The 10,885-nt window shown below is 39.0% G+C and overlaps 2 protein-coding genes across 2 annotated transcripts; both read left to right on the top strand.

Moving 5' to 3' along the window:
• Positions 1 to 3,192: 3,192 nt before the first annotated feature.
• Positions 3,193 to 5,891, top strand: LOC103958935 (U2 small nuclear ribonucleoprotein B''). The gene is made up of 5 exons (XM_009371254.3): positions 3,193 to 3,361; positions 4,125 to 4,297; positions 4,735 to 4,828; positions 5,221 to 5,300; positions 5,417 to 5,891. The coding sequence occupies exons 1-5, from the start codon at positions 3,289 to 3,291 to the stop codon at positions 5,693 to 5,695; spliced, it is 699 nt and encodes a 232-aa protein (XP_009369529.2). The 5' UTR covers positions 3,193 to 3,288; the 3' UTR covers positions 5,696 to 5,891.
• Positions 5,892 to 6,749: 858 nt separating this feature from the next.
• LOC103958936 (F-box/LRR-repeat protein 3) lies at positions 6,750 to 10,885 on the top strand. Its single transcript, XM_009371255.3, has 8 exons — positions 6,750 to 7,424; positions 7,964 to 8,089; positions 8,356 to 8,460; positions 8,556 to 8,949; positions 9,045 to 9,174; positions 9,572 to 9,866; positions 9,947 to 10,198; positions 10,496 to 10,885. The coding sequence occupies exons 1-8, from the start codon at positions 6,783 to 6,785 to the stop codon at positions 10,544 to 10,546; spliced, it is 1,995 nt and encodes a 664-aa protein (XP_009369530.2). The 5' UTR covers positions 6,750 to 6,782; the 3' UTR covers positions 10,547 to 10,885.

A 10,885-nucleotide genomic window follows, 5' to 3' on the forward strand; every position in this document is an offset into this window, starting at 1 on the left:
CGACAGGACTGTGCACCTAACTTGGATCCAAGCTGAGCGTGTGGTGCGGAAGGTGAACAACACGTGAAGGACTGTGCCCTACTCGGGGCAGGAGCACTAACACCGGGGGTGCAGGTTATGAGCTCTCTAAGCATCTCGAATTACTACTGAATGTAAACATGAATAACACTTACCTGGCACTTACCTGTGCGTCCGCAGCACCCAATATGCATATGTATATATATACAACTAATAATGCATAAATAACAATAATCTAATGCATGGCATATGGCAAATGACAATTCAAATCAATTTCTGGGAAAATATAAGTATATAGGTATATACGGAAAATCAAAAGCCCACTCACTGGTAAGTGGAAGGGTCGTAACCCCTTGCCTCGAGTGACCACACTCGTCCTCGGGATACGTCTCACCTATATGCGAAACAACTATAAAAACGTTAATTTTAAAGCACATAACCAAACTTTAGAAATAACTTCTCATACAATGCTCAAATGGGGTGTATGAATACACCAACGTGATCTACTCAACCTCAGGAACATCCCCATATTTTTAAAATAATTTTTCACCGCTGCACGCGCCCCCACGCGCCGGCCAAGGCACGGCCACACTCGTCGGCCACGCGCAGGCACGTGCCTGGCACGCTAACGGCATCAACTGACGCCGTGAGGGAATATTCCGTTATCCCTAACGGTTTCCGTCAACGGCGTCAGGAATATTTCGTCGGACTTGATGGAATATTCCGTCGTCTTCTTCGGCGAGCCTCCGGCGCCGTCGCCGGTGCCGGAAAATCGGGAATTTTTTAAACGTTGATATCTTCTTCGTTTTTCATCCAAATTTCACAAAATTGGTACCAAAATGAAGCTTAGAACTAGAGGAACACAATCATACCACTTTCAAGGGCTAAAATCCACAAAATCTCACCTGAAAAATCAACCCAACTCCGGCCAACTTCGAAACTAGTGATCCCGACTTCCAAAACCATCAAACGAACCACCCCGAGCCTCCTAGGGACCTCACCAAGCTACCTACAAGTTTGAAATTCCCTAAAACGTGAGAAATCACGTGTGCATGAACAGTACCTCAAATCGGACATCGTGTATTCGACGTGAAAACGAAGGCGTTCTTACCTGAAATTGGACACCTACAAGCCTCACGAGTCTGAAAATGTGCTTGGATTCCACGATCTGTGAAGGTTCGATGGGTGTGTGGGTGTGTCCGTACGTTTCAAAGGAAATAGGAAGGGAATGGGGCTCGGGACAGATGCAGGGAAATGGAGAAAACAGAGAGGAAAATGTGTGGTCCACCATTAGCCAGCAACCAACCAAAAATAACCACAAAACGTAAAGAAAACGAACTAAGGGCAATCTTGTCTTTTCACACGTACGTTGTAATATTTTGGGACGGGCTGTCACACACGGTTTTCTTTTTATACAACACCACCATTTTAAAAGATTAAAAGTTATGTCAGTTATAAGCGACACTAACAGTCTATGTCGATTTTAAGTGACATAGACAGTTTATGTCACTTATACCCGACAGTAATTCTGACGTTAAGTAAAAAGGGTGTCGGAAATGTCTTATCTACCAATATTTTATATAAAACTAACACCAACTAGCGACACAACAAGCCACTTTTGTAGTAATGGATGCATGTTAAGAACATATAACTAATACTGATTGAGTTTAACCACCTAGGTATGCATGCACCGCGGTCTCTAACATGGAATCTAATTTAGATCACAATTAAGTTACCTTAGAACAACGTACATTGGTTGGATTATAAGCTTTGATAGACCTTCAACCGAATAACTTGATAGAATCAACCAATCTTAACAGCTACGACTCAACTTGCTTATGATGACTGTGGTTACGGACAGGGTAAAATTCCTCATAACTTCTCCAGATTAGAAAGAATGGACAACAGTGACTTACCACCAGTTATCCTTCTTTAAAAAAAAAAAATAATAATAATAAAATAAGAAAAGAGAATAAAAAAAGAACAATCCATTTTCACTAGATTCAATGTTTGTTGTTAGAACAGACACTTAAATAATACTCTTTCATATTGTCATTTAGTACTACGGTCTAGTGATATTTCTCTTCTCTTGTAAGTGAGGGGTCTTAGATTCGATTCTTACCAAATGCGAGTTTAAACCACATTATTGTTAGCCCATTGTGAGGTTAAATTCACCGCTTCCCCCTTAGACCAAGTTCAATGGTGGGCTAAAAGCCAAATTATCCTCCAAAATTTCCCCCCAAACCCACTCCAACCCAAGGGGAAATTTTGGGCTAAATGCTAAATGCTAAACCAATGCCAAATTCCCCCCAAAATTTAGCCCAGAAATCGGAGTGGACTCCACCCAATATTTATCGGAATTTAATTTTTTTTTAGATTAAAATGTTCATAAAATTAATTTACAATAGTCTACATATTTTTTTTTAAATTTAATTTAACAAAAAAAATACCCTAAGTTCATTCCTTAATAATCCCGGGCTAAAATTTTAGGCTAGAACGGTTGGAGCAGAAAAGCTATTTCTGGGCTAAAAGCTAAATTTTCCGAGCTAAAAATTTTGATTTTTAGCCCAACCATTGAAGATAGTCTTAGTGTAAATAATATTGTTTGTTAAAAAAAAAAAAATTCTTCCGTATTATAAGATCACTCCATTAAGAGTCAAGACCGTCGAAGCATTGAAAACTAACAATTGCTCCATCCAAAATTATTTCTTTCCTGCTTTTTTATTATTTTATCTTTGTGTGTCAAATTATGACTTACAAACGAGCCAAATAAATATGGGCTCGTTAACAAGTGCTTTTAAAATAATTGACAGTGTTTTTAATGAAAATACTTTTAGAATCAATTCTTAGTAAAATGACAATAAATCCTAAGGAAAAAAATATATATATATTGTAATGCTTTATACAAGAAGTACTTTAAATACTTTTGTAACCTAAAGACATTTTCTATAAAAATGGTTTTTAATCATTTATAAGCAGTTCAAGCCTTTGCATGTGGGCTAATTGGAGGCTTTTGAACGAAAGGGTAAGGAATTGGGATTATAAAGGGTAAGGTTCTAAGTTTTGACCCAAAAGAAAAAGAGCAAGGCCCAATGACCCGTAAATGTATACAGAAACCTTGTAGCCCAATGGCGGCTATGAACATGTTCTAGGGCTCAGATCCGATTCGTCACCGAGGCTCTCTCTCTCTCTCTCTCTCTCTCTCTCTCTCTCTCTCTCTCTCCCCTACACAATTCAAGCTCTGCGCGCTCTCTCTCTCTCCGCGCGACCATGCTTTCAGGGGACATTCCACCGAACCAAACCATATACATTAAGAACCTCAATGAGAAAATCAAAAAAGAAGGTAACTCAATCTTTGCCCTATCTCTTGTTCCCTTTGTTTGGTTGCCGAGAAAATCACAAAAGAAAGAAACTACAGGAAAATTAAATGTTGGGTCTCTAATTTTAAACTCACCATAGTAATTTATAGCACGCAAAATTTAAGCTTTATTTTTGTAATTTTGAATTTTAAGTTCTCTTAGTACTACTTGGGGTTTAGGGCTTTGGTTTAAATTGGTGAGTGCAAGCTCAGAAGCTAGGGCATTTGTGAATTTAGTGGACATTGGGAATAGTTGGTGATTGAGAAATTGGTTGCAGATTGAATTGGATGCTTAAATTTACTCAGGTTGAATTTGATTGATGAATGTAAAAGGAGGGTTTAGATTTAACCATTTGATATACATGGTATATTGAATTCTCAAGGGATTCAAAGATTTTCAATTTCATTTAATCAAGTTTATTACTTCTAGCGTCTCATCATGTAGTTTATATGAAGAGTCAATTCAAAATTTCATCATCTGAATCCACCAAACCAAATGCAACGCTAGACAATTTGTTGTTCGTAAAATGATTCTGGTTCACTGGGGTGCTTTTATGGATCATAAAATTGAGAAAGCGACGCTATATAGGCAAGAGAGTAATCACAATTTTCTTATCGATGTTGGTCTTGACACCTTGCTTCGGTTTTTTGCATTTGAATTTTGAATTGTCTAGCAAGAAAAGATGCTTTTTACTACCTTCAGGGATAAGCTTTGTATGTTAATAGTGGCATTCTTTTAACTTTGCAGAATTGAAGAGGTCCCTCTATTGCTTATTCTCTCAATATGGAAGGATTTTGGATGTTGTTGCCTTGAAGACACCCAGGCTTCGGGGGCAAGCATGGGTTGCATTTCTAGAAGTGGCTTCTGCTAGTAATGCTGTGCGGCAGATGCAAAACTTTCCGTTTTATGATAAACCCATGGTGAGTCTAAAATTGAATGAGCCCAGTTGTTAGCGTATTTAATACATGTTGGACATGCTTGTTACTAATCCAAATTCTATAACCATATTAAGCTTTCCTGCCTATGCATTATTCTTCCTTTTTTTCTCAATTTTTAGTTCTATATGTATGCGTGTTTATCGTTGAGGATGATTTGGTTTTAATTGTGAGCTTGAAGACCATATCCGGCATTGCATACACTGAAAGATGAAGTTATTGGTACCTCGAAGTTTACTTTGAAAGAAAAGAATCTATTTATGGAACAACGATGCGTTCACCGTAAATGTTAATATGCACTCTGTTTTTTAGTTGCTTTGTTTTTCTCAAATGATGGCATTTGATTTAACTATTGGGATATTCACATCCACTAAATTTTCTTATTAAAAAATGTAAATGTGAGCACAATTTATTTGGTGCAGCGGATTCAATATGCCAAAACAAAGTCAGATTGCATTGCTGAAGCAGAAGGAACCTTAGCTCCAAAAGAAAAGAAAAGGAAGCAGGAAGACAAAGGTGACTGAAACTTTCTTTGAATTATGAATATGCTTAAAATTAGTTATGATATGCATGAACCACCGTTATAGCATAAGAATGTAAAGATTACAATGAATGAAAGGACTGGCTTTATATGTTCCCAAGGATCTTAAGAACACATTGTTCCCAATTGAACCATCAGGGCATAGGAACACATTGCTTCCACTTGAACCACTGGGACCTATTGGGTAAATTAAGATAATATATTATTGACGTGGTTTTAATATAGTAAGGTCTCTTTAGGTTGGATATACATACAAGGTGGCTGATACAGTATCAAAATTTTCAGTTTCTATAGACAAAAATGTTTGCTCAAATTAGATTGTTTAATATCATGTGAGTTACGTTTTGAAACAAATCTGTTGATTCAGCTGAAAGAAAGCGGCGAGGTGATGAAGGGCAACAACCTGCTACTGAAACTGGTGCAGCTGCTGAAAATGGAGGCAGAACGGTAAGTGTTTTCGATATGATCACTGCTAAGCAATGCTATTTGATCTACTTCTTTGTCAACCGCCTCCCACGCTCTGAATGGTGGATTTATTTTAATTCTCTGTGCATTGTCAACAGGCCCCATCCCGCCATGGTAACTCAAATGCACAGGAAGCAGCAGCTCCGAACAATATTCTGTTCATTGAGAATTTGCCCCACGAAACCACTAGCGATATGCTCGAACTGCTCTTCAAACAGTTTGCAGGGTTTAGGGAAGTCAGGATGATTGATGCAAAGCCAGGCATCGCCTTTGTAGAGTATGAAGATGACATTCAGTCATCGATCGCCATGCAGGCCCTTCAAGGCTTCAAAGTCACCCCTCAAAACGCCGTTGCCATCACTTTTGCCAAGAAGTAACCGAAAATTACAGTTCCTATTCTCTGTAGTCGAGTGTTGTTTCGTTGCGGATATGTAATAGTTGAACAGTTGTTAATCTTACTGTGCTCATGCTGATCCTCAAGAAACTAAATGCAGAAGCAATTTATCATATGTTTGGATTCATATGTAATCGGAGTATTGAACCTAAATACATGAGAACTGGGTTTTGTTGATATTCTCCATTGAAAAGCACTACTCTTAAAGCTGCGAAGCATCATATTCCATCAGTTCAACAGCTCAGAACCATCTGATTTTGCTAACGCGCTGGCAAATTTTTACTTGAAAAATGTTAAGGAGATTAAATTTAGTCTTCCTAGTATTAATTTCTTTTTGGTCGTGACCCCAATGTGCTCGTGTATGCACGGGCCGTTTTTGACCCTTGATCGAGCGTGAATCATATACAGATCAACGGTGCCGTGCTACTGATCATAGTTCCGCCTGAGAACCATCAGATTCCACTTTCACGCTTCCTTTTTGGACTGTTGGTTGGTTGCACGTCACTCATAGGATCGTGAAATGAAATGCGTAACCTTGACATCTACGTTACAATCTCTATGATATTCTTTTTTATTTGTAAGTAAAAATTCTTTGTTTAACTCATTAATATGAATTTGTTAATTAATTATGATGGACTTATTCGTTCTACGTGTCGTAGCTCAAATTTTCCTATGAGAATAGAATATTGCCGTACCATGTGCGCCCTTCCCAGGATAGATTTTCCAAAAGAGATTTTTTTAGTGTGGTCGTCACACGAAATGATACATCATGTATTTTTATATAAATAGTGGGATATATGTTTTAAAATGTTAATAATTTAAAAATTAAAATTTTCTATTACTTATATAAAAACACATGATGTATCATCCGTGTTCCGGTCATAACTAAACATTTCTCCTCCCGCAGACGTTTACTTCCCCTAGCAAGAGAGAATAGAGTCGATGGTCAACAAGGATATTATCGTAATTTGACATCCGGATATCCTTCCCCCTCCCCCATATCCACCGTTTTCCGTTAATTTAGTTTGTCGCCTTCAAACTCTTATCGACTCAGGCGTGCACTCACTCCCATGAAAAAGCTCAGCCCCATCGCCGCCATGAACAACCCATTCGATTTCTTCACCGACGAGATCATCCACGCCGTCCTCGACCACCTAGACGACGACCCATTTACTAGAAAGTCCTTCTCTCTCGTCTGCAAGTCCTTCTACCTCCTCGAGCGCCTCCACCGCAAATCCCTCAAGCCCCTCCGCTCCGAGCTCCTCCACAGAGTCCTCCCCCGCTACCCTTCGATTTCCCACCTCGATCTCTCCTGCTGTCCACGCGTCAACGACCCCTTACTCGCCTCACTCTCTGCTTCCTGGAAGTCCACTCTCCGTTCGATCAATCTCTCACGCTCCAGACACTTCACAGCCACTGGGCTGCGTAGGTTGACGGAGAACTGTTCTTTTTTGGTGGAAATTGACTTGTCGAACGGCACTGAGTTGACTGACGCGGCGGCTGAGGCTGTGGCGGAGGCCAAGAACTTGGAGAGGTTGATGCTGGCAAGGTGTAAGTTGATTACGGATATCGGGATTGGTTGTGTGGCTGTTGGGTGTAGAAAGCTGAGATTGCTCTGCTTGAGATGGTGCATACGTGTCACTGATCTGGGCGTTGGATTTATCGCTATGAAATGCAAGGAGCTTCGGAGCTTGGATCTCTCTTGCTTGCCGGTATTCCTTTGCCTCTGGCCCTCTGTTTTTTCACTCTTCAGCTATTTGCATTTGATGGTGTTTTTTTATACAAGCAATATCCTACTTTCAAACTAATGTAAGTGCGGGGAAGGGTATTTGAGCTCGGGTGCATAAGTGTAGCTCGGATACGAAACATTTACCCCGATCTACAAACTACAATATGATTATAATTGTAGGTCTCATGACGTATTTTTCGCGTGCCTAGAGTAAATTTATCTGTTTCTTAAATGATTTATCATTGTGCATATGATACTTCGAAGGGGTAAGTTTTCGGTGGTGGATCATTAGTTGAAAGGATGCTTGCTTGATCTTGATTTGTTCGCCTACGGAGACATATTTGGGCGATGTAATTATGTAATCATGAACAAAACTAGGTACAAGTGAATTAAGATGGAGGAATGCACGCCCCAGTTGATCCAGTTTTATATTGGTAGTTAATGTTTTTCGCTTCTCTTGGTACAAGCCATTTCGGATGTTTTTATGAACACAAGAAAAACATGTATGCTTTTTTACTGCAGATCACAGAAAAATGTCTTCCACCGATCCTGCAACTACAACATCTTGAAGATTTGGTTCTTGAAGGATGCCTTGGAATTGATGACGAAGGCCTTGCAACACTTAACCATAGCTGCAAGTCCCTCAAGGTATTCATTTGCTTGTGATGCTTTACATAAGTTTACATAAGTTTAAGACACCGCTATTTAGTGATATATTATGTATTTATATAACATAAGGGAATCATAAATTTCCGCCATGCCCACTTTTCTAAAACTTGACGGTGAATGTCTACCTCATGAGCTTTTTCCACTTTAACAAAATTCAATTAAAAATCATAAGAGCAGCATTCATTTTTCCCCACTCATTTCAGCTGTATGTGTGTTAATGTTTTCACTAATTTTCTCTTCTGCAGATGCTTAATTTGTCGAAATGTCAGAATATCAGTCACGTGGGTTTGTCTTCTCTGACAAATGGTGCTGAACACCTGAAGCAGCTTGTCTTAGCATATGGTCCTGCGGTGAGTCTGAAACAGTGAAACCCTCTATGGTAATCACCTTAGTCACAATTTCTTTGCTTGAATCTGTTCTGACATTTTTTAAAATTTTGGTTTAGGTCACCACTGACTTGGGAAAATGCCTACTTAATTATTCGAGATTGAAATCAATTAGACTAGATGGCTGTTTGGTCACATGTTCTGCCACAAAAGCCATTGGAAGTTGGTGTGCCTCACTGACTGAGCTGAGCTTAAGTAAGTGCTCGGGAGTGACGGATGAGTGTGTCTCATTCCTTGTGCAATCCCATAGAGAGTTACTGAAATTAGACATCACTTGCTGCCGCAAAATAACTTATGCCTCTATAGAGTGCATAACAAGATCATGCACCTCCCTCACTTCCCTCAGGATGGAATCGTGTAGCCTTGTTTCTGAAGACGCTTTTCTCTTGATAGGACAGCGTTGCCAATTCTTGGAGGAATTGGATGTCACAGACAACGAAATCAACAATGAAGGTTTATTTCAAATCTAACATATCCTTCGAGTGATTTAACTACTTTTCGTGTGTAATTTCTATCTCTTCATAATTGACGACTTTTGATTTGTTTAGGCTTAAAGTATATCTCAAGATGTTCCAAACTTCGTAGTCTAAAGCTGGGGATCTGCTTGAACATTACTGATGATGGACTTTCACATGTTGGAAGTGGATGTCCAAAGCTTAAAGAGCTCGATTTGTACAGGTTAGTGACTTTAGCCATTAGTAGGTATTCCCTTCAGTCCTAAATCTGAAACGACTGACAGCTACATGATGGGGTGTTCTATCATTTGATGAATTGAATGATCAAATAGGTTCGGTTTGAACCTTCTTTTAAGACAGGATCTGTGTATCACCTTATTGGTTAAATTGCATTTGTTTCGTAGTTTCTACTAACTTTTCGATCTGCTGTCAAGTTTCTAAAACAAAAACGTTTGTTGGTGTTATCTCTCAAAATAATGTAGGCTCTGATATCCTGATTTGGCATGTCATGTTAATAGCTCTCAAATACCAATGCCATGTCGAAATTTATGCATTTTTCATAAGCTTTTTCCTCTGCTAGTAATTTTATTGGGATTTTTTCCTCTCTTTTTTCCCTTTAGGTCCACGGGAATAACTGATGCCGGCATTGCAAAAATGGCCTGTGGTTGTCCTGCAATGGAGATGATTAACATTGCATATAACGATAAAATTACAGATTCTTCATTAATATCGTTGTCACAGTGTTTGAGGTTAAGGATACTTGAAATTCGAGGATGTCCTCGTGTCTCGACAGTGGGTCTTTCAACTATTGCAAGGGCATGCAGGGAACTTGAAGTTCTAGACATAAAAAAGTGCGTCGACATCAATGATAACGCAATGTTTGCGCTTGGTCAATTTTGCCAAAACCTCAGACAGGTAGTTTTCCTTTCCACTGTGTCTGGAACATTAAAGTCGATGCAAAATTAAGACCATGGGTTCATTTCTTCATGTTGCAGATAAACTTGTCATATTGTTCAGTCACCGATGCTGGACTCTTATCTCTTGCGAACACCAACCGCCTACAGAACATTACTATTTTACACTTGGCGGGATTGACTCAGAACGGCCTTGCTGCTGCCCTATTGGCTTGTGGAGGCCTAACAAAAGTAAAGCTCCACACGTCCTTCAAACCATTGCTTCCTAAATATATTTTTGAGCACATGGAAGGCCGCGGTTGTGCGTTTCACTGGAGGGACAAGGCATTCCAGGTACTTTTAATTCTTTCGGTTCTGATGCAGCTCCATCATGTTAAGCAAATAAATTGAGTTAATTTCATGAATTTTAGTCGTCAAGAAACAAAACTTGCCCTTCGACATATAGCGTTTTGTGGGTAAGGACGACAACATAAGAACAACTGACGCCAATGATCAGAATTGTAGAAACTTTTGTTCTTTAACAAGTTCTTCCCTTATGTCAAATTCCTGACATCCCTCACTTCTTTGCTACTAATACCATACTGAATCACTGATGAGGGTCAAATGAGTGTTTTTATGTCTTGTTTTCAGGTGGAAATAGATCCAAATGGATGGCAACTGCATGTTGGAAAGACCCCCTGAAGCGACGTAGATTGAAAAACAGACATGCATATGAAGTGCTTGTAACCCTTTAAGATGTTTTTGATACTTCGGCCATAAAGCAAAAGCTTATGTTATCGATACATCGAAGAAAGGAATCAATAAGCGAGGCGATCACTTTTAGACGGTTAAGCAGTATTTTTCTACATCTGCAAAGCGGAAAGTCTTCCGGTCTTTATACCTTATAAGTTTATAACTCTTAACTAACATTTGAATTAGAGTCGGACACAAAAATTATTATTTCATTATCATTGATAACATTTAAATACTTTTATACTTTTGTACCAAACTTCATCAATTCATTTTGGTTTTTTTATTTAA

Source organism: the organism of the source record quoted next, unplaced genomic scaffold (assembly GCF_019419815.1).
Source record: "Pyrus x bretschneideri cultivar Hongxiangsu unplaced genomic scaffold, Pyrus_bretschneideri_v1 Contig39, whole genome shotgun sequence".
NCBI lineage: Eukaryota > Viridiplantae > Streptophyta > Magnoliopsida > Rosales > Rosaceae > Pyrus > Pyrus x bretschneideri.

Coding starts and splice junctions, on each gene's coding strand:
- LOC103958936 (XM_009371255.3), top strand. CDS start 6,783: ATGAAAAAGCTCAGCCCCATCGCCGCCATGAACAACCCATTCGATTTC. Junction 9,867..9,946: donor TTTGCCAAAACCTCAGACAG/GTAGTTTTCCTT, acceptor TTCATGTTGCAG/ATAAACTTGTCATATTGTTC. Junction 10,199..10,495: donor GGAGGGACAAGGCATTCCAG/GTACTTTTAATT, acceptor TCTTGTTTTCAG/GTGGAAATAGATCCAAATGG.
- LOC103958935 (XM_009371254.3), top strand. CDS start 3,289: ATGCTTTCAGGGGACATTCCACCGAACCAAACCATATACATTAAGAAC. Junction 3,362..4,124: donor TGAGAAAATCAAAAAAGAAG/GTAACTCAATCT, acceptor TTAACTTTGCAG/AATTGAAGAGGTCCCTCTAT. Junction 4,829..5,220: donor AAGGAAGCAGGAAGACAAAG/GTGACTGAAACT, acceptor CTGTTGATTCAG/CTGAAAGAAAGCGGCGAGGT.